At 30.2% G+C, this 23,684-nt stretch overlaps 1 protein-coding gene across 1 annotated transcript in view; it reads left to right on the top strand.

The window, feature by feature from the left end:
• Positions 1-2,127: 2,127 nt before the first annotated feature.
• Positions 2,128-23,684, top strand: part of LOC106681839 (lachesin) — a gene marked incomplete at its 5' end in the record, with an annotated part of 271,331 nt that continues 249,774 nt past the window's right edge. The window contains 1 exon segment of the mRNA XM_067049762.1: positions 2,128-2,249. Within this exon segment, the coding sequence (XP_066905863.1) occupies positions 2,128-2,249 (122 nt within the window).

The raw sequence follows: 23,684 nt of genomic DNA on the forward strand, positions 1-23,684 counted from the left end.
TCATTTGGTTGCTTATTATTTCCTGGTCAAATATACTATAGTGATGAATATAGTTTAATTTTAACTATATTACATTTGATGTGAGGCTCTGAAACTGAAATTAAGATCTATACCGTTCAAACCTGTAATATTTGTTTTTTGTTTTTTTTAAATTTCATGACATATTTTTTACTACCGTTGGAAATTTATTATGCATTAATAAAGAATTGTTATAGCTTTATGGATGTATTTTGTTATAACTTAATTTTTATTCATGTAAAATAAAAATTTCTATTATGAATATTAATAACTTGAAATTCACTTATTGTTTAAAGAAAAAATACGATCTAAGTAAGCTTGCAGATGGTTTACGTAAAAATTCGTTTTTAAAAGGTTAAAAGTTTGTTCAACTAACCTTGACATTTTGCATATATTAGAGGGAAAAAAGAATGACCTTTAAAACGAGACCTGTGGCTTCACAGGAGGCTGAAGAAAATAAAATTGTTCACGCACTCCAAACTCAATTTTCAACTTTTTCAATTATATAAGGTTTTTTCCTCTTTAGAAAGGAACAAACTGAAAGTGAATATTTTAAAGCATTTCGTGAACTTGAAAAAATAAGTCACAAAAGTATCCAAAGTTTAAATAAAGTAATAGAACTATATGATATTAGAATTTATAAATTATTAAATATTTCTCCTCTGGTATTATGTTGCATCTTGATTCGTAGTTTTAAATGGTTTGATTAAATGATCGATGATTCCAAAATGATAAAGTTTTACGAATAAATTAAAGCAATTAGAAATCAAAAATTATTTTTGGTTTAATAAACAGATATCATACAATATATATTTAGAAAAAACGCTCTAGTTAAAAACATTACCAGTTGATAATTTTATCTATGATGAATTAAAAAAACACAAAATTGTATATGCATAATAATATTTTCGTCTTGTAAGTACTATTCATATATATTGAAAATAGCGTATTACTTATGTATATTTCTTGGCTTCTGAATTCGATATTACATAGTGAGAAAATTTCTTATTTCATGGAACCTTAAAAAATACTGGTATAAAAATTGAATGAGTTTAGAATTACTTAAAGCTGATTAACATTTTGGAAAATTCTTAACTTATTAAAGTACTACAGTTTTTGTGTTATAGTACTACATTTTTTCGATTTTAAGTGGCCACTTTCTTTAATATATTCATAATAAAAAACTTCATGTTTTGTCTATCTTGCTTTAATCTAAGTGCTAATAGACATCTGTACGTCCTATAGCTATTGAAATATAATTTTTCAAAAAACATTTTATTTTCGAATGAAGAAAAAAATCAATGTTTTGTAAATTTAGTTCGACAAATACCTTAGGGCTCTTTTTTTATGATCACATATTTGTAAGCACTCCAATTAATGCTTAGTGAATGTACCGTAAAATAGTTTCTAATGATTATCTTCCTACCATAGTAGTTTGTATGATATTTGCTAAAATAATTTTCAAAAATTGATGATTTATTTTCAAATGAAAAGATAAGTTTAGTTTATGAAAAGTTATACCTCGGGAGCTTTAATGCACGTAATGGGCTTTATCAGATCCCAAATTTTAAAAATTAAATTATGTGTTAATATTCTTTTTCATGCAGTAGGTAGGTTTCAAGATGGTGAGCGAGAATTTTGACTTTTCAGTTTTCAGTCATCATTTTGTTATTTATTGTTTTGTTTTTTCTAACCAATGATATATCTTCATTCAGCAGGGTATTTTCTAACAAATTGCATTTTTCATTCATAGATTTTCCTATAGTTTTAATGTATAAAAAATAATACCATCAATCTTAAAGGAGGAGTACACTACAGGCCGAGGTGGACTGCCCGGTAATGTGAAGTCAAAAAGGCGGGCCTTATTGTGAACTCCAGGGGAGTGGCAGAGTAATAGGAGCCTATGATTGTATTCCGTTTCAGGTTCATTTACAATGTGGGACGGTCCTATGGACCTCAACGTAATCCAGAGCTTCCACAGGGGTGTTTAAGTCCCTTTCTTTTTTTTTTTTTGGCGTAGACCACCTATAATAACTGTTTTGCTTATATATCTGTATTCGAATTGTCTTTACTGTTTTTATTATTATTATTATTTGTTGTATGTTACAGAGGTTGGAGCTGAGGGAAGCGACGAAGAACCTGATTTTTCCGGTCCAATTAAGAACGCTACAGTGGCCCTTGGAAGGGAAGCTGTACTGTCTTGCTCGGTCACTGATCTTGGACCTTATAAGGTACGATACAATACTAGCTATAGACACAGATTATATATATATATTAAATTCTAGATTATTAATTTAAAAAATATTTCCATTATTCAAGAAACCAATTAACAAAGAAATTGGTTGTCGAAGACCCGGATAAATGTTTCCTAGATGCAGAGAACAAAAGAACGAGTTATGTGAAATATTTTGGATTTTTTTTTTTTCATTTATCATAATAAATTAATTAAATAATATTTGTCTAGCCATGGCTTTTAATAAGTGTCACTTTATGCAGAAACATTCAATATTTTGATCGGACGTATCGCGGGGTATATAATAAATTTGTTACTTTAAATTTGTAAAAACATAACAGTTTTCAGGAATATTTCTTGTGATGTGCATTGTTTTTCTACCGAGTTTTTTTATAAATAGTATCGATCAATAGCCGATTTATTTTTTAATTCATTCTTTTTCGGACGTTGAGACTAAAAATTATATTTTTATTTATTATAAATTTAGATAATGTTTTAAGTCATTTTTTGAAGCTTTTAATTTAAATTGAACTCGTGTAATAATTTGAATATATGTCAGGCGGTCAATGTAGAAGGGAGATATGAGTAATTATTATAAAGAGCATAGGATAGAAATCGTTGAGAACAAAAAGAAGGAATAAATGAATAAGTAAAAATGTAATGTAGCTAGGTTTAAGAAGGAGGAGGAGGAAAATAAAATAATATTGAACTTAAATAAAATTAATTATATTTTATTTACAAGTAGTTTGTTATTTTTTTTTAAAAAATATCATTGTTAAGTAATATATGCTAGCTTTTGTATATCCAATAATTTATTTTATTTATTTATTTCTACATTGCAGTATTCTTAATTTTTCGATCAGTATTATTTATTAAATAAACCATTTCCCTCTCCTTCATTTAAACTTACTTTCATAACCGTACTGTCTCTTATTTGATTTTTCTGCTTTTTTTAAGTGTTTACTTTCTACTATGCTTAGAAATAAGTGTCACTTAATTTATGGCAATGGAATTGACAATTGACTAATTTCTTATATATAAAAGTATGAAAAACACATTGGTAAAGTGTTTCCTTCTCCGTGGTAAATTTAAAGCCTGAAATGGCGGTTAGATTTATTGCCGATACCTCCTCAGGTATTACAGGTAGTATAATTTATACATTTTAGTATTTTTGATAAAAATTACTCCAAATACTTCCAAAGGAAAATTACTAGTTCATTTTTTGTATAAATAATGAACGTAGTTATAATTTATTAATGAACTGATTTTTTCTTCGTTCAAGGAGCATGTTACTTTAAAGAGCTTCTCACAAAAACTAAATTATCTTATAAATAACGAGTTTAAGAGGGTTCGGAATAGTTTAATTGACGCCAACTGAGGAAAAACCAGGGGATTACAAAAAGGAGGAGGACACGTAACGTTGATTGGAGGGGAATCACTTTCGCTATGGGGGTGGGTAGGCGATAAGAAAGGGGCAAGTTGGCCATCCTCCAAAGTGAAAACCGCAATAAAAACTGTTCTCCGCTCGAGCGGATAATCCCAACGGGATCTCTATGGAAGATTAACCGGGACAAAAGTTTTAACCGCAGCGCCTTTCCGGATAAATCAACCTATATTCGCTAAATAAATTAGGAACAGGCAGAAAAAAAAATCAGAGCGAATTAATCTTTAACAAACTACAGCCTAACTCTTGCTATGAAATGCTGAGTTGGGCAGTACTTGATTACTTTTTTGACTTTGAGTAAAAAGTATATGAGTACTGGGTACAAGATATAATCAAGTATGAATGAAATATAGTCCGGGTGCGGTCAAAAAAACTCAAATAGTAAATAATTATACTTTTTTTATTGTGCCAACGTTTCGCCCCACGTTGCAGGGCTTCGTTCGGGCTAAAAAAGATACAAACACTTGAAATAGTTACAAAAAAAACAAAAAAAAAACGTAAGAGGAAAATAACAGGGGTATAAAATGAAAAGTAAAATATAATAAGAAAAATAAAAAGGTTGTAAACACTAAATGAAAAGGGTAATAGTAACAGATAGATAAGAGATAAAATAAGAGAAGAAATATTAAAGAAGGTACAAATTAAGAGATGAAAAAAAGTAAAGAATAAAATCAAATAATGAGACAGAATTCATACCTGTTTTGACGGTAGTCAAAGTCAGAGTGAGCCGTTTGTATTGGGAGGAGTGGGGATGGCAGTTTAGTATGCCACAATAACGAAAATAATTTTAAAGTAAACATTGTAAAAAAATATTTAAATTAGGTAAACAATAAATGGTGATGTATATAATAGAGGGGGAGAAGAGATATTTACAAAATTATAATAAATAAAATAAAATTTTACCGCACCCGGACCATATTCCATTCATCTATTCACACGGTCAGTCAATAATCTTCCAGTATAATCAAATATAGATGTACTCAGCGACGAATTATTTATCAATCGATTAAATCAAATTTAAAAATGAGTGAATACCTATGTAATTGATTAAATTAAATTCGTAAGTTGGAAGTTATTGTAATTAACAATTTTAAGTAATTTAGTAAACAATTCTTATCTCATGTACAACATACGTTAATGTACTTATAATATTTTAAGTTAAAATTACTCGAGTACAATATGAAATAAAATAGTTATTTCCTTAAAAAAAGAAAGAAATTTTGATTGGAGAAGATGGTCGGGGGGTGCGGTCAGCAAAGTAACAACCTGAATAAACAAAAAATATTTATTTATAATATAAATATTTTTTACATGGATTAAGAAGCCGGGCCACTATTTACACCCTAACATTGAACGTTCGTATGACATGATGCTCTTAGACAGACGAGTAACTATTGACGAAGTAGCACACTTTATGACAGTCGACTTTATTCTAATATGGATTTCATTTTTTTTTTTTTTACCTTGGTTTATATTAGTTTCCTTGTTTACATATTTGTCTTCATTAAATGTATTCGATTAAATGCTAATACATCCTGAGTAATATGAAATTATTAAATCATCTCTGTTCCAATTAACAGAGTACACGTGATCCTTTTTTTTGTTTAGTTTGAGAACGTTTTTTTTTACTAAACAATTACTCTTTCCACAAACAACATAATTTGTTTCAAAAGCCAATATTGCTAATAAATTAAAAATTAATGAAACCCTAGCTAATGAAAATGGAATTTTTAAAATTATTTTGTTTATTGTTATTGAGAGACTTTTATACAAAGCCATATAAAATGGTTATTAATTAAAAAAGAGATACGTATCTCGTGGCTCTTAAACTTTTTTTCAAACCCCTAAATCAAAAGATTATTTAACAAATTATTAAATTCATTTTCATATTTATGGTGGACTATGTGTCCATTCCTTGGAAAGGAATTATTTACTCCGTTCTCAGGAATTTCTGTGGAAATATTGGAAGTTTACACCGCAACAATTTATAGGGTTCAATTTACTTAGCAGATTTTAGCAGTTCTTTTTGCGGCTGAAGTCTAAGTTTTACGGTGGCGGTTGTCATCACTTAAACTGTTACATTTACTCTCATGGCAGTACTATCGAAGTTTGAAGTTTTATTATTACGCATGCAGAACTGTAGTGCTATAGTCTCGCCTGATCCAATCAGTATACGCGGTGTCCTGTACTGCCAAGGTAGTTACTCACACAGTCACTGAAAAGGTTAGAACTGCATAACAGTATTGTCACACTGAGTCTAGCCTGAAACTTTACAGTGCATGTTGCGGCAGTGAATCTAATGTCACGTTGAAACACGTTTAAACGGTCAATTCAGGACTAAAATAAATTCCTTGCAGTTCCACGAAATGACATTTCCCCTTGAACGTAAATATATGACTTCCTGCCCCTCAGTGTAGATCCCTACAATTGCAACAATCACTAGTCAACAATCAACAACGTTCTAAATTTTAAACTAATTACAAAAAGACCCATTTATATGCCTATCATAAGGGCTATCAAGAGTTAAGCACTAGGGTTCCACTAAACCGTCGAATTCCTCTCTTATTCAATTCTTACAATCCTTAGTAAAAACATCAATGTTCCTAATTTCTAACAGTCATTTTATTCTCATTCATTGTATAACTAACATCAAATTTACGTATTACATATTTTTTAATATAGTTGTAAGTTTCAAAAAATAAATTAAAAAAAAAAAGGGGGTGACTGTGACAGCCATAGTGTAACGTATTTGATAGTATCCATCAAGACATCTACTCTTCACTTTCTAAAATTAACTTAAATAAACTAGTCAGGATTAGAAATTTATAAATAAATTATTTGCTAAGTATTCATTTCGGAAATGATTATTTCATCCATTATGATATAATTTGATTTCGTATAATTTTTATTCAACTACTAAGATTTGAGTAAACTTATGAATAATTGAATAAAAGTAAATGATAAAAGTTGTGAATAATAAAAAAACGTAGAGGGAGAGGGAGAGAGGGGGAGAGAGAGAGAGAGAGAGAGAGAGAGAGAGAGAGAGAGAGAGAGAGAGAGAGGGAGAGAGAGAGAGAGAGAGAGGCTTTATTTAGCTATGCTGCCCAATTATTACATTAGGTTGCTACAATACACAGCATACTAATAAATTCATGATCGGACATATATACAATACATATTTATATATATTCAGATGATATGACAATAATTGTTTTTTCTTCCCTTTTCCTTTACAATCAATACTCTCGTCTACAAATATTTTATTTTAGTTTTTAGTTTGTTTTTTTTTAACAATTTAACAATTTCATTACATTTAACAATTTTATTTCATTAACTTGATGATTTTATTCTCCCTATCTCACTCTCTCAGACCTCCCCTTTCCAGTGGTCTGCAATCCACGTTCGGTCCGTTAAACAAATTAAACAAATTTATCATCAGACAGCACTGTGAAGTCAAACCAAACTATGGTGATGCAAGGAGGTGATTTGTTCATGATAACGTTTAATCGCCAAATTTTCCCCAATATACAGGATGCAATAGTTTATTATATTTTTAGTTTATTTTTAGAGCCACTATTTATAACTTTGTTTAAAAAAAACAGGTCCTTGCAAAGTATCTCTTACAAGTCGACTATGATTATCGTTTAATATTTTACCCGTAGAACTTTCCCAACCCGCAATACTTTTTATTTTTGCCTAGAACTTTCCTGAATCTATTGCCAAGTAATTTCCCTGCACCTGTTCCAATTCTAGTAACTACTTCCATCAGCTGTTGTAAACTCGTTTCTACCTTGCAATAGAGTACCACTCTTTCTTAAGATTGCCGTGGGACTTTATTTTTAAATTGCACCCTCCGGTTTTCCTTCTCGGATAAGACCTTTCAATTCTTGTTATTTTCGTATACCCCGACCGGACTCTCAAATGACAATTGCTCCAGAATCCAATGTTAGTAGGCCTTATACCAGGGTGGTAATGGCTCGACTAACTGGTACTTTACCTGTTATTGCTTGGTGCCTCTACTGCTGTTAAGTTTTATTTAGCTTCCGGGCAATAAAACTTTGGAGGCAATCATATTTTCTTCTTAGGAATGTTGAGGAATAGGTTTTATAAATATATTGTAATTAAATCAAAAACTTATTTATTCATTGAAAAGAAAACATGAACAATCCCTTCTTTCTTGTTGGTAGTTGGAGCATACCACAAGGACAGTCATTAGTGTCATGACCTAATTATAAAATAATGGATTCTTTGATAAAGAACAAAGTAGTTTAAAAAAATCAAGTTTTAGACATAAATTATAATTTTAAAAAAAAACTTTATCTCATTAAATGTTTTTGTAATTTAAGAATAATAATACTAAGAAACCTCTTTACAACGGACAGCCAGGGGTTCCAATTTGTCCGTTATCAGGAGTTTGAAAGAGGTATTTCGGTATTGTTAATACTACCCATTATTCTTAATTTTTTTATTTATCATAAATTAATTAAATCGGATTTTATATAAAATTATATGACCTGAACGTTTTATATTAAAAAGTATTATAATGACCTTAAGGTCAAACAGTTTATTTATTTAATACCTTGGTGGGCCTTACATGTTTAATGTAAGAGGTAATTTTTTTTAACATTTGATTATGGGGGGAGAGGTATAGTCTCTTACAAAAGACACAGCTAACAACAACGTTATAAATTTTTAAAAAAAAGTTAAAATAACTAGATTAAAATAATAATTCTTAATAAAAGAAAGAATAAATTTAATTTTAAAAAACAATGACTTTTATGGAATACTGGAAGATGTTGGTTGACCGTGTGGAAAGATGAAAGGAATATGGTCCGGGTGCGGTCAAAAAAACTCAAATAGTAGAATTATACTATTACATAATTAGAATTATACTATTACATTTTTTTTTATTATTATTACTATAACTTCCCTAAATCTTATTATTACGATTATCGTAATATAAATTATTTAATTTTTATAAGTTATCTTCTAAAATAGTATAATTCTACTATTTGAGTTTTTTTGACCCCACCCGGACCATATTCCTTTCATAATTACTTTTATGGATTTAACAAAATAAATAATTGACTTCTAATGGGAAATGATGATATAAAATTGATGTAACAAAAAGATAAAGAGAAAAAAAATAAAATAAAATTTTCGAGTGACAATAACAGAACTGATAAATATAGAACCTATAATAGGATGTCCTGCTGCAGCCTGGGATTCATTCTTCGGATTGTGGTTGGGTTTCCCAAGTTGTAGGTTCTTTATTTTATCTGTTATTATTTCCGTTTCTATTAATTTTCTATAAATTTTTATTATTCTTATTTTATGTTTAGTTTTTATCTTCATTTATGTTTAAGTGTTTGTTTCTTTTTCTGTCCCGATGAAGCTCGCCCTCCAACTTAAGGTGAAGCGTTGGCTCAATAAAAATAGTTTAATCACTAATGGAGTTTTTCTTTGACCGCACCCGGACCGTCTTCTGTTTATTTTAAAGCTAGTTTAAACTTTAATTATGAGGAGGAGAAAAGAATAATAAAAGGATCCAATATGCTGACTCATTAATGAAATTTAAGAAATGTAGAAGAAAATAATTTCTCACCACAAAATCACATTTATTCATTTTTTTTTGTCTCAGCAAATTAGAATAGATTATTCAAGGCAGTAATGTTGTGACTTGATAATACATCAAGCAAATTGATCAGGGAAGGTTTGCTAATGAAGCCGTCTTTTTTTTTTTTTCCCTCCTCCTTAGCTGCTACCCTCTCCCCTTTTTACTCTGAACCAACCAATAAAAAATTGCAACGAGTTTTCCAGAACCATTCTTCCTATCGTGATCAGCAGTTTACAGTCTTTCTTATAGTACACTAACGTTTCGGAGCTAATGTAATTTTTTATTTATTTTGAAAAACGTTTAATGGTAATTCAGTCCATTGCTAATTGTCAAACATTCTATTTGACTTGTTTTATAATGATTGAAAATTCTATGTTACTATAACTTCCCTAAATCTTATTATTACTATTATCGTAATATAAATTATTTTATTTTTTATAAGTTATCTTCTATTTTTGTCATAAATTCTGTCAAATATTGTTATTTATTGATAGTATATACACATATAAATAAACAATAAAAACATTTTTTATATAAATATATTAATAATTATAAACAAAAAATATATCCTTTTTTTTGTACATAAATACAAGTAAATTTAAGGAAATCATAATGGTATGGTACAAGCTTGTAAAGAAACTACCCAATGGTAGCACTCTAAAAACATTTTTACAATATAAGGTCTCGAGGCCATCTTATTTTCAGACGCCTCGGAGGATTGTCCGGAATAAAAGAGGAAGCAAGATTAGAAACTAATGGGTTTGAGTGGTTAGGGTTTGTAATGGAAGGATTTGTATCTGGTTAGGGCTAGATCGGTTACAAATAGAACATTAAGGTCTTTGTGAATAATTTTATTTGTGACAAAGTAGGGAGCATATGATTTTACGAAGGATAAAATATATCTTAAATTAGGGAAAATAAAAATGTGTAAACAAACATATTGTTTTACACATATAACCTCTCCGGAAGTATAATGAATCAACTTTATACTTAGTAAAATGACAAAAATGTAAAATTGGTTGTTCAAAAATGCGTTTACTAAATCTTAGAATGTAAACGACATTTTAATTAGTAAAATTGTATCGATGTACTAAAATCTATTAAAAGCATTTTTGAGTCCGCCAAAACATAAAGTCGATTCAACAAAACTCTGCAGTTGTGTTTTTACTTCCGAAGCAGGGAATCGGCTGATTAGGATCCTTGTGCGGCGCAGAAGTTATGCTATACTTGCATGACGCGAAGGTCGTGAGCGCTGATAGGACCTTTGCGCCGGCCTTCTATGTGTTTTTTTTTTCAAATCATTAATAACTCAGAAAAAAAGAGCTTTAATTAATGCTAATTTATAATATAATTATATTACTTACTGTTCGCCCTTCTTATCAGTTTCTTTAATTACTTCCTTATTCTTTTTAAACGCAAAGAAACTTCCAGTTTTACAGTTACATAACAAAAATATTAGTCCTTTACAGCAGAAATGTTTTTTTAAATCGATACGTCACAAGACTTTTTTAATTATTTAAAAAAATTAAGATTGTGTAAAGAAAGTAAAACATATTTTGTTGTAAAATTTAATAAATACATTAAGGGGTTGCACCAGCCTCAGTAAACCAAAATTTGACCAGTTCAGCCTTGAGTGACCTAGTGGGTTTTAGAGCTCTTGAGCTTTGAGCTGATAAATTTCAATTAGAGGAAAAACTTCACCGTTGAGTGTGAACATGAACAAATCACTTCCCGAGGCTGCTTTGCGCCATCTTTCACTGGCTCATAACTGTAGCGACACCGGTTTGAATCTGGCCTGGTAGGTTTATATTTATTTCTTTGGTAGTCCTACAAAATGAAAACTTGATCCCTGACCGTGGTTAGAATAGATTTTTTTTTTTACTCTTTAGATAACACCCTTGTTTGTCGAATACGACCAGAAATGCGGTCATAATAAACTCCTCCTTGTACAACTGTCCAAGAAACAGTATTACCTAACAAAATAATGAACCACTGCTACTGCATAGGTTGTAACAGTATTGTGTTTGTATTTTTTTTTAATGAATACTTTATAAATTTTAAAAATATTTTATCAATTGTGATGATCGAATTAAATTCGCTAAATGTTAATTTCTCGTTATTTAAAAAAAAACAACAACAATATGTTTCGAAAAAACTGTATCTTTAATTTCTGTTGACCGTAAATAGCTGCCTCATCTAATTTCATACTTCTTAAAAAAGGTTATATTAATCTTTTTTTTTTGAAGCATTGAAGAAATTAAAATTAGAAAATATTTTAGGTTTTTGTTTTTAATATCTCACTATTTTTTAACCAATATAACTTTTTTAGCATCAAATTGTCTGTAAACATACCACACAAGATTTACAAAAAAAAAATTAAATTGTTGAAAAAAATAGTTCTAAATGTTTAAAGTCTTTTAGTGGGTTAATACAAATATTGAAAGTTTGTCTTTAAAGAAATTAATTGTGTTTGTATTTTTTTTTAATGAATACTTTATAAATTTTAAAATATTTTATCAATTTTGATGATCGAATTAAATTCGCTAAATGTTAATTTCTCGTTATTTGAAAAAAAAAACAACAACAATATTTTTCGAAAAAACTGTATCTTTAATTTCTGTTGAACGTAAATAGCTGCCTCATCTAATTTCATACTTCTTAAAAAAGGTTATATTATTCTTTTTTTTTGAAGCATTGAAGAAATTAAAATTAGAAAATATTTTAGGTTTTTGTTTTTAATATCTCACTATTTTTTAACCAATATAAGTTTTTTAGCATCAAATTGTCTGTAAACGAGGTATGTTTTATTTAACAAGATTTACAAAAAAAATAAAAAATAAAATTGGTAGAAAAAAATGGTTCTAGATGTTTTAAGTCTTTTAGTGGGTTAATACAAATATTAAAAGTTTGTCTTTGAAGAAATTAATTTTTCACAAACACTTAAATTTATTATACTATTATTATGTGTAGATGTTTTATGAATTGTATATGATAGGACAATTTTTAAATATTTTCTATGTATCTAAAACAATTCCTATATATTTTAATTTTAGATACTAATGTTTTATATTTTTTTTATTATTACTGGTATCTGTTAATTTGTTCTTGATAAAAGCTGCCATACAAATATAGTTTGCCTAAATGACATAAATGATAGCTAAAACTAGAAATGAAGAACAAAAATATGAATTCATATACCGTAAATACAAGAGAAAAATAATTCTTCCTTGATACGAATAAAATTAAACGCTTAAAAAATAATAACAATAAAATATCACGTATATCTATGAGTAGAGAATATATGAACAATTATAAAATATAATGCTATCTAAAAAATATATTATAATAAATTGATATCCAGTTTCCATACTATACATGGGTTCGTACAACTTTATGTAAGTAAATACTACATTTTGTTAATGATTCGTGCACATAATAAAATTATATAATTTTAAACATTAAAAATAGCTAGAACGAGAAAAGGAGAAAACAATAGATGAATTTATATGTCATAAATGATGCGAGATCAACTTTTATGTTGAGGAGGTTAATATATATATATTTTTTCTTTTTAATTTTTTTTTTTTTTATTATTTTGTTACTTGAGGTTCGTTTCTTATCTTTCTTACTGAGCCAATCTGAACTCTAAGCTGTTATAGAGGTAAATAAATAAATTATCATAAGAAGTGAGGAATAGTGATTAAGTTTTATTAATAGTTATTTTTATGTAACGATTAATGTTAGTTTGTTCGTTATTCGCAACATGAAGAGGACGTCATTGGGGCAGTGAATTAGCTGATTGGCTGAAGCGATGTCCAATGAAGCGCAGTGGCCATTGGTTCCACTCGATAGAGCATTCTTCAGCCTGACACCTGTATCTGACACGCTAGGGGTCCTCACGAATACTAACTGCCCTGCTCAATGACAATTCATTGCTTCATTTATCTAATCTCTGTTGCATATTCATGGTTCGGTTATAACCCGTATCTTTGCTTATATCCTCTTGGGCAGATATTACCGTATAGTTTCAATCAATTTAGAACGAACACGCAGCAATCGAAGGTAAATTAAAAATATATATAATGCAAATTTTTGTTTGAGACAGATTTGGTTAGTACTTATAAAAAAAAAAAAAAAGTTCATTTGGTCTCAAGATTAATTTTATTATCTTAACACTACAACTTTTCAGCCATTCCGGTCATTTTCAAGGATCCTATTAAACTATCATAGCCAAAACATTAGCTATAAACAAATTCCTCCTTCAACCAACTTTCAAGAGTACCTCAAAGGTGGCAATGGTTAAGTAATCCTATAATTAAATTTTAGTGTTAGGTTAGAGTAAATCTGATACAAAAAAAAAAAAAAAACCCCATTACCTAGTTTTTGATATGAAAAGTCTATAATCAACAGCTATCATAAAATAATGACATTTATGCCTCCTTAAAATGTAAATAGGCAGAAATAGGAGCATTTCTTTAGCGAAATGTAATTAACAAAAGATGATTAAGGGCATTGAAAAATAAGTATCTTGACATATTGACATTTAATTATATTTTTTATCCATGTGGTCTCAACACTTTTTTATTAACTTAATACACCAACGTTTCAAGGATCGTATCACAATATCAATTGGTAATCGACATAATTAAATTAAATTATGAAATCATTGTGCACTGAATAAATAAAACTTCATCATAATGTCTAAAATACCATTGTTCTTAAAGTTAAAATATTTTATCAACACTAGTGGTATTTTTGGACATTGCGATGGAGATTAATTTATTAAGTGCATAATGCACTGTGGTAAGGCACGATACTACTCTCTCCAAGGTTCGAATCTGGCTGGACAGAAAACTTTTTCCTGTTACACTGTAACCGTGAGTCAACCCTGTGGGTTCTGAAGCCCTCCTGGGGTCCACCCAGCCTCATAAATAAGGTACCTTTGATTGAGTAAAAATCTAGTGGTCGAGCGTCATTCTTACCAAATCACCTCCTTGCACAGCCGTTAGCCTAGTAACAGTACTTCCTTACAAAGTTCTGCACCCTTAACCCCTCATGGGTTGTAATGGTAAAGATTTTTTTAATGGGTCAAGAAGTATTTGTAATTGAGAATTACAAATATATTAATTGTGTAGAGTAATTGCTGTTAATATAAACATTTATAGTATATGCAATTGTGTCTTATAATTACTTCAGTGTAATTGTTCTTCAAAACCACTTTTTATACAAGTTGTTATGTTTTGGACGATTTAGCGGTTATCTTAGTGTAATTATCGTGTAACTGAAGCATGCGATTGATGAGTTAATTAAATTACTTCTGTAATAGTTCCCACTCAACTCTTTCTGTACGTGTACTGGTGATTTTATATAACTGGTGAAAAGTAAATCGTAAGCCGACAAAAACGGGAATTAATTTTTTTTTATCGTTATTAATATCTGAAAACGATATCTCAAGAACCAGTTGACGAACTGAAAGAGTTTAGCAGGAACCATTACAAGAGTAATTTAATTACACCATCAATCGCATGCTTCCGTGGAACGATAACAACATTGAGATAACCGTTAAATCTTCCAGAACATAAAAAATTAGTGGTTTGGAAGAACAATTATACTAAAGTAATTGTAATACACACTTACATTTATTGTAAATATGTTAAGAAAATGGAAGTACCCTACAAAATTAATGTAATTGTAATTCTCGTTTACAATTACATCTTGTTGGTAAGTAATTGCAATTACAATTACTTCTTGCTTCATAGTAAGCAAAATTACAATTACATGTAATTTAACTCATGTGAATTCAGTCTATTTAAACATATTTCTTATGAGCAGAAAGCCTAAAACTTAAAATAATTCGATATCGTTTGGGATATAAATAAAAATCGGTAATTCCAGAATCCTGATTAAAATTTCCCATTTTTGGGAAATATAAGTTCTGTTATATTATCTTATATTTTATCCCTTACAGCGTGTCACATTACTTATGATACCAATCTTATTTAAAATTTTATTATAAACTTTCGTTAATTCAGAAAAATAAAGCGAACTATAGAAAACAATTTAAAATAAATAGGTAGCATTTATTTTACTTTTCCCTCTACTGACCGTTCCTTCTTTCCTGGAGGATCATCCTATAGGTTACCAACATGTCGTTCCAAGATGCACAAGAAAAATTTTCCTTGTTTACCAACGTACGTTGAGTTTTATTATTCGAGAGAAGCCGGAAAAAATATGGTTTCCGTTGTTATTATTCATGGATGTATTCAGTTGTTCCGATGCTTATGTATCGAAAACTTCAGTGAGTAGATAACAAAAAAAACATTTTTTTTTTTTTTTACAGGGCAAATAAAATTCTACTGCCCGAACATAAAAAGGCATATAATGTATTTTAGGTGGTTGTGATTTTTATTGTACCTTATTTATCAAGTTCTTATGTAATAATTCTTATTTCGACCGTCTTACGCTGCTAAGATATATTCGTCGTTTGCTATGTTATATTAAGCCAAAAATGTTTCTTTTTAAACAATTGAATAATGAAAACCTGAGTTTTAAAAATGTGGTTTGCTTTTAAACTATTTATAGGTATGTTAAAAAAATTATTTTTTTAAAAAATCGAATCATAGTTTTAAAAAATTTTAACTCAGTAGTGGTTGGTAGGGGGTAACGGTAGCAGCGTGGTAACGCGCCTGTCTGCCAACCAATAGATTGCAAGTTCGAGCCCGGGGCCCTATCCGGGATTTTTTCAAGCATAAAATTATACAATACTCACTCACAATCTTCTCTCGGGTATTCGTGAGGCCCGTCAGCCAATGGGCGGCACTCACAAAAATAGGACAAAACCCCACAATACCCACAGGCACTCACAAAACCCTAATTGGACCAAAAGGACATATTGTTGTTGTAATAATGGCTAATGGCTAATGCCTCGATACATAGCACAATGCAGTCTATCAGAGGCGTACCCTACGTGAGAAAGATTTAATGAGTGTTCTTGTATAAGGGTTAAAACATTAGATAACCAAAGAAGACTTCTTTAATAGTATTCCTAAACCTTAGTAAAGTATTCGTAACTAAAGTATAAGAGATTCATTTTTGAACTTTAGACTTTAAACAGATGTTAAAACGAACTTGTAACGTCATTATCTGAATTCGCTTTTAATTTTTCATTATAATTTTTAATAACTATACTATCCTTGATCTCTATTTTTGTTTTAGAATGAGATATGAATATATCGTGGACCGGAGAATGACCCGGTAGTAAAAAAATATCAGACGATGAACCAGAGGTGGAAATAGATAAGGAATTTCAATTGGTGACAGTGCCTGTATAATTAAATACTTCGTTCGGAGAGAGTGGAGGGGGGTGGTGGATAAAACTGACAAACCTGGCCAAATTAGTGGAGACTGTTCTCCCTCAGAGAGCGGGAGATGTATTCCATTCCCTCCTTGTTTTGAAAGATTTGTTTTTGTTTTTTTATTTCCTTCGTTTTTTTTAATTAAAGGAACCAGGTCGAAAGCTGGAATGCTCATAGAGGAACAGAGCTTTTTTATTCAACGTTTTTGTAAACGTTCTACGTCACCTTTTCTTTTTTATTTAATAAATTGGATCGTACAATTAAACAATATTTATGAATGGAATATGGTCCGGGTGCGGTCAAAAAAACTCAAATAGTAAATGATTATACTATTTTTATTGAGCCTACGTTTCACCCCACGTTACACAGAGCTTCGTATATAAATAAACAATATTTATGATAGTGCAGGGCCTAAATGCTACGAATGACAAGACTTCACTAGCTATCAGAATGTTCTTATTACTAGAGTTAACCCTTAAATACTAATGCGAGTAAATTTAACTTATTATTATCATTGGCGCGACAGACCATTGAGGTCCAAGGCCTCGCGCGATGTATGTAGGAAATACATCACGCGTCTCATGACAAGGTTTTCATAGAGTGGGTTCGTCACTCCCACGTCTATTTTTGTGAGTGCCACCCATTGGCTTACGGGCCTCACAAATGCCTGGGGGGAGGTTGTAAGTGAGTATTGCATATTTATATGCTTGAAAAAATCCCGGGTAGAGCCGGGGACTCGATCTCGTAACCTTCGGGTGGGTAGACTGGCGCGTTACCACTCTGCTACCGTGACCCCCGAGGATGTACTATTAAACAATATTTGCGATTGTGCAGGGCCTAAATGCTATGAATGAAAAGACTTCACAAGCTACCAGCGTGTTCTTATTACTAAGTTAACCCTTAAATACTGATGTGAGTAAATTTTACTTACCTCCTATAAATACAAAAATAAGAATTTCCATTCAAGTAAATAGTTAAATGCAATGCAAGTCATTAATGTATTAACTTTAAAAATAAGTTATTTTTGCTCATAAAATACTACACTACCAGAAGGAAAAATCTTTACACTTCCTTTGTTGAATTTAAAAAGGCCTATGATTCTGTGGATAGGACAACTCTACTGGAAATCCTGAAAGAGTATGGAGTAGACCAGAAAACCTGATAAAACTGACAGATATAAAATCTAAATTGAAATTTCAGGATCTTCTCCTCTTTTCTTTCTCCAATATTTTTCAACATATTTCTGCATAAAATCTTGAAGGAATTCTGGAAAAAAAAATAACTCAGGAGCCATAGTAGGTAACAAAATCAATCATGTGAAAGTGAGTTCTTTGGCATTTTCCGAAGATCTCGTGCTGTTGGCAGAATCAGAGGAAGCCGCTATTAGTCAAATAAATACCCTACAAATAATAGAAGAAAAAGCAGGCCTACAAATATCATATGAAAAAACAGAGCTCATGACTACAGAAGTAAATTTCAAGAAAAAAATAGTAAACACTGAATATGGAAAAATAAAAGTGACCAGAAAATTTAAGTACTTGGGAGAAATAATCTGTCACAACGGTTTTGAGAAAGAGAGCATCCGAGAGAAAATCACCAATTTACAATAAGAAGAACCTCTCCTCCAATGCAAAGTTAAGACATTACAACACTTTGATACGGCCTGTGATTTCATACGGGGTGGAGAGAGACCACCTGCTTACCCAACTTGGAAAAGCTGCTAAAAGTAGAGAGGAGGATCTTAAGAAAAATCAAAGACCTGGAGCTCGAGATAAGAATCAGAAGCCTGATGTTCTATGGGCACATGAAGGGGAAGAAGGAGGAAAGATTGAAGAAGAAGATCTTTAAAAAAATATTTAGCTACAAAAACATGAGAGGATACGAGGGAAATGAGAGAGGAACTAAAGAGACTTAAAATTACAGATACCGACTGTCTAAATAGACAGATATAGGAAAACGTTGAAAAATCTCACCAATATTGCTAGAGGAAAAAAAGGGGGTATGAAGTGGTCTGAAGAAAAAAAAGAACGGCAGTCGAGGATCATGAAACTGCGATAGGAAGAATGAAAATGAAGACTCCCAAAGAAGCCTAACCATTGATATTAACGTGGTCCTCAATGGCCGCTACGTGATAATTAAAAAAAAATAATAAAAAAATGTATCCAGTTTAAGTCGTAAAATACCGTTGTTTTTTTTTAAATGCCAACGTTTCGGCCAATTCGACCATTCTCAAAAGACAATCTTGAATCTAAATTTACAATCACTTCAATAATTAAACAACGTCTTGTAGGCCATTCTGCCCAGATCATCAATTTTAGTCAAAATTCCCCCATTTCGTCACTCTTCGCATTAATGAAAGTAAAAATTTTTTAATTACAAATCATAAATATTGTTAAGAAAAAAAAATTATTAGGTTAAATTGAAAAGCGGGAAAATTAGGTAATTTTGACCGAAATTGATGACCTGGGCAGAATAGCGTACAAGAAATTTTAAAATTATTGAGATGAATGTAGATTGTATTTGTATTTAATATTGTAGTTGAGGATGACCGATTTGGTCGAAACGTTGGACTTCTAAAATAAATAAAGAGTGTTTTGAAACTTAAATTAGATACAATGCATGTTATTTAAACAAATTTGGATGAATGAGAAAAACAAAAGGGTATTAGGCAATAAAAGAAAGATATGGAAAGAACCATAAATATATTAATGTCAACATAAATTAATGATATGTATTTCATGTTACTCAATGGTATTTATTTTATTCTATTCTATGTTACGTATTTTATTTTAATTCAATAATGTTTATTTTTTTTCCCATTTACTTTTCAAAATATAAAATAGAATAACTTTCTTAAATGTAATTAGCTTCAAGATAATTTTATTGTGAAGGTTGTACTCCAAAACAATATGGTAAATATTGTACATTATATATTTATGCAATAAAAACATGTATTAAACAACAAAAAAACCAAGAAAAATATATTTAGATTTAAATTTAATAGTTGTCATCTATTATATGACTTTGACCAAGGACAGTCTTTATTAAATGTTTAATTAATTACAAAATTTTCTATATATGACAGAGTACTATATTTGGACGATCTATGAAAATAAGAAATTATGCATGCAGATAAAAAGTAAGATATTGTGTTTTATAAGATAAATAACAAATGTATGAAAAGTGTAATTATAAATATTGCAATCCATAAGTCATCTTACGTGATGTTGGGTAAAAAAAATCTGAAGATGGACGAACAACTCTGAAACAAAGATTCATTTTAAATATGCTTTAATAAAAATTTCTTGAAAAATCTGGTATAATATTCGGACCAAATAACCTTTACTATAAAAATTCATATTTGAAGGATTTTAGAAGTGAAAATTACGAATATCAACTTGATTTCTTCCAAGAATACAAAAGTTTAACGAAACTGAGTACATTTGAATGCGATCGGAAAAGATCGGACGGCTTATTTCTGATTCGAAATTCTATCTTTATTTTTCCTTTCCTATCGTATTGTTATGAATTAAATTATTTAATGTTTTGATTTAGGATTAGGTTGTTCAGTAGTAAAGCTCTGAGCTAATAACTGCAAGGACCTGGCTTCGAAAGATAATTATTAGGTAACAGTTCATGAAGTGCGCCTTCAACTCAATGCCAGGCACTCTTTCACTTTTGAATTCGTATTGGACTTTATGAAATAATGGAATGAAATAAAGCATAAGGTGATAGACGGAGAATTTATTAATAGAGGTTGGTTGAACAAGAGAGAATGGTTAAACACAAAATCTATTGTTGGCCGAAATGAACATTTATTGCTGGAGATAATTAATTAATTTTGACTGGGGTTTAGTGATGATTATGATGATGGTGTTAATTATGCGGAAAAATGTGAACTTACTTCATGCTTTAATGCTTCCTGTTGGTGACTTCCATTTCCCTTCGTCTACTCTTTCCTCGGCTACCAGAGAGCGCTTTGGCTGTGTCCTTAATCACTCTTAATTTTTAGCAGAATAGAAGTCAAGAAAAAAAAAATGCCTCACTAGTGAGTGTGAGTGCTTTTTTATTCGGCCACCTGTTGCGCTAGTGTGGGCAATTAACCATATGTTTTAAGGCTCCCGTTTAAACGGAAAGTAAAGTAAGATAGGAAGATTTGTTTCAATTAAATTTTATATGTTAAATATGTAAATCTTCCGCTAATTAGTTTTTATAATATGATAAAATAGAAGAATTTTCAACAATATCTTTTGTTCTAATAGTTTTATTATTCAAATTAAATTATTAAATAAATTTGCCATCAATGATGATATAATCCTATCGTTTGGATATAGAAATCAAATGAGGCATGGAAAGGGATGGGAGGAATCCAGGTTGGATTTCCGGTACACAATAAGCCACAGTGACTGTGTAAAGCAAGCTCCCACTTGCCAACTCAAGCACCCACTGGAGATTAAATTCAACACTAACTAACCCTTTACTAACGAACACCCAATCAGAGCAAATATTTGCACTTGGTAATAAGGCTAAAAATATCAGGCTCGTATATCCTACTAACTTTCCAAAGTTATATCTTTGGCTTGTAAACATTCAGAACGAGAAGCTTTCAACACAATCGCCTCTAATTTGATTTGTGACACATATCTTCAATAGATTTGAAATGACAATAGCACATCTTCGAGCTGAATGTAGATCCACTACTCTTTTTAGCTAATTGGGATAAGTGATATTGTAACGAATGATTGTATCAAATTAGGTGAGAAATGATAATTAACATAAAGATTATTGGATGTTTTTAATATTTATAAAAGATCTATAAGCATGAATATACACATATATTTCGATCCAGTATTATATACATATAATACATTGCTACTTCATTCGTTTTACCTTTATTTCATTTTATTGGAATTATATCCTTAAGATTTATGATTTGTTAAGAGTATTTATTTTATTTTATTTTTCATTTCCATCTTTGTTAGTTTATTTATTTATTTATCTCCTGTATTTGATAATTCTTATTTTCGTTTAAACTTGTAAATACATCTATTATAAGAAATACCTTTTTTTTTAGTTTACTTGTATTTTATTCTTATTCAGTTATTTTATTCTATATTATTTTTTTATTAGAAGTTAGTCCTTTATAATAATTGATATGATATATGGTTTTATTTTATTTGTTCTATTTTTACTTTATATATTCTGTTAATTATTATCGTTTATTTTTTTCTGATCAAATTCATTAATATAATTATACTTATAATTTGTATTTTACTCTAAGGTCCGAAAGCCTAATTTTGATGACTGTAATATTATTGTAAAGGCATCAGTCCTAGAATGAATAAAGAATCAGGAGGATCACTAGAGATACACACATTATTTCTCCGAGCTGAAGTAGCTCTAAACACCTTCCGATGCTAGTATTTCTTAGCTTCCTTTTTATTCCAAGTATTTAGTACTCAACGCCCCTCCTATATCCTAGAAAACCTGTAATTCAAATTCTCATTCCGAATCCGTACTATCATGTCCCGTTTAATTGACACCTACTCTTCACCTCTCTGAACTGCCTCATTTGATAAATCATTTTTTACCTGAGCTGCATATCTCTGGAACTCCATTCCTTCTAAGATACGTCATGTACCAACTCATCTCTCGTTTTAAACCCTTCTGCTTAGCTACCTTCTACTCCATCAATCTAATCCATTATTATAATAATACAGATATTATGTAATTACCTTTTTGTTAAGTTTTTTATTTAGTCAGTTAGTTTTTTAAATAATTTATTTTTTTCTTCTCTGTGTATAAGTTATAATAATCTGTGGCCACAGTTTTGGCCAATATATGTTATTATCAAATTAAACTTACCTTTGAAATATTTCTAAAGGGACCTAGTCCCAGAATAATACACTATTTTTCATTTCATTTCATAACTATGAAACTAAAGTATGCTACTTTACCTGTTGTGTGTGTAGATAGATAGACTTTCTTAATTGGGCCGTCCATAGCTCAGATGGTTGAGACTCAGGTCTTTCCAACCTGAGAAATGTGTGCAGCGCCAGCTCCAATCTAGTCTAGGCAGTAGACTTTTGCTGTTCCCACGAAATTTATTTATTTAAGTTTCTCGACCACTAGGGCCATTTACACCGAGTTTACAAAATTAGTAGATAACAATTGACATATTAACAAAGTTACAAAGTGAGAAAGTTACAAATTAATAATTACGATTACAAGTTACATTACATTACAATTACAAGTTACAAATTTACAATTACATATTTACAAATTTACAATTACATATTTACAATTACAATTACATATTTACAATTAAAATTACATATTTACAATTATGATTTATATTTTAAAAAGTTGCAATTAGATTTGAGGTAGTTAGTAAATTGTTATAATGAATTTTGCATCCACTTATATCTATTTCTGGACAGTTAGACTATATGTGATCGTAAATATTAATGATTTTTAGAAAGTGAAAAAGTTTTGTTATTGTAGTGGGATCTTCCCTCGACATCTCCTGTAAATCTGAAGAGAGCCGGTTCGTGAGCAATACATTCAGTGAGAATGTGCCTAACGGTAAGATCGTTTCCGCAGTAGCGACCCATCGGTGCATTTTCTTTTTTCATGAGATGACCGTGGGTGAGTCGAGTATGGCCTATCCGAAGACGGGTTAATACCACATCTCCCACGAAATGAAAAACTTGATCCTCCACCATAGTTAGGTTGGTCACCTCTAGATAACTCACCCCCTCCCCGATGTCAGAAATGACCTAGAAGTGGGTCATAAAAAAAAAATTTCTAAATGATTGGAGCGTTTTAAACAAGCAAGCTCTCTCTTTGACTGCCCTGTGATTGCAGCGTCTCCAGTTCGAATCCACCATGAGGATCGACTTTTATTTATGTGGCGGACCCACGAAATGAAATCTTTACTCCATACCATGGTTATAATAGTGTGGTACCTAATAGATAACTTCCATATTTCAGTAATGGAGGAAGGAGGTTATAAAA

Source organism: Halyomorpha halys, unplaced genomic scaffold, assembly GCF_000696795.3.
Source record: "Halyomorpha halys isolate HHAL.00 unplaced genomic scaffold, Hhal_1.1 Scaffold368.1, whole genome shotgun sequence".
In the NCBI taxonomy this organism is placed as follows: domain Eukaryota; kingdom Metazoa; phylum Arthropoda; class Insecta; order Hemiptera; family Pentatomidae; genus Halyomorpha; species Halyomorpha halys.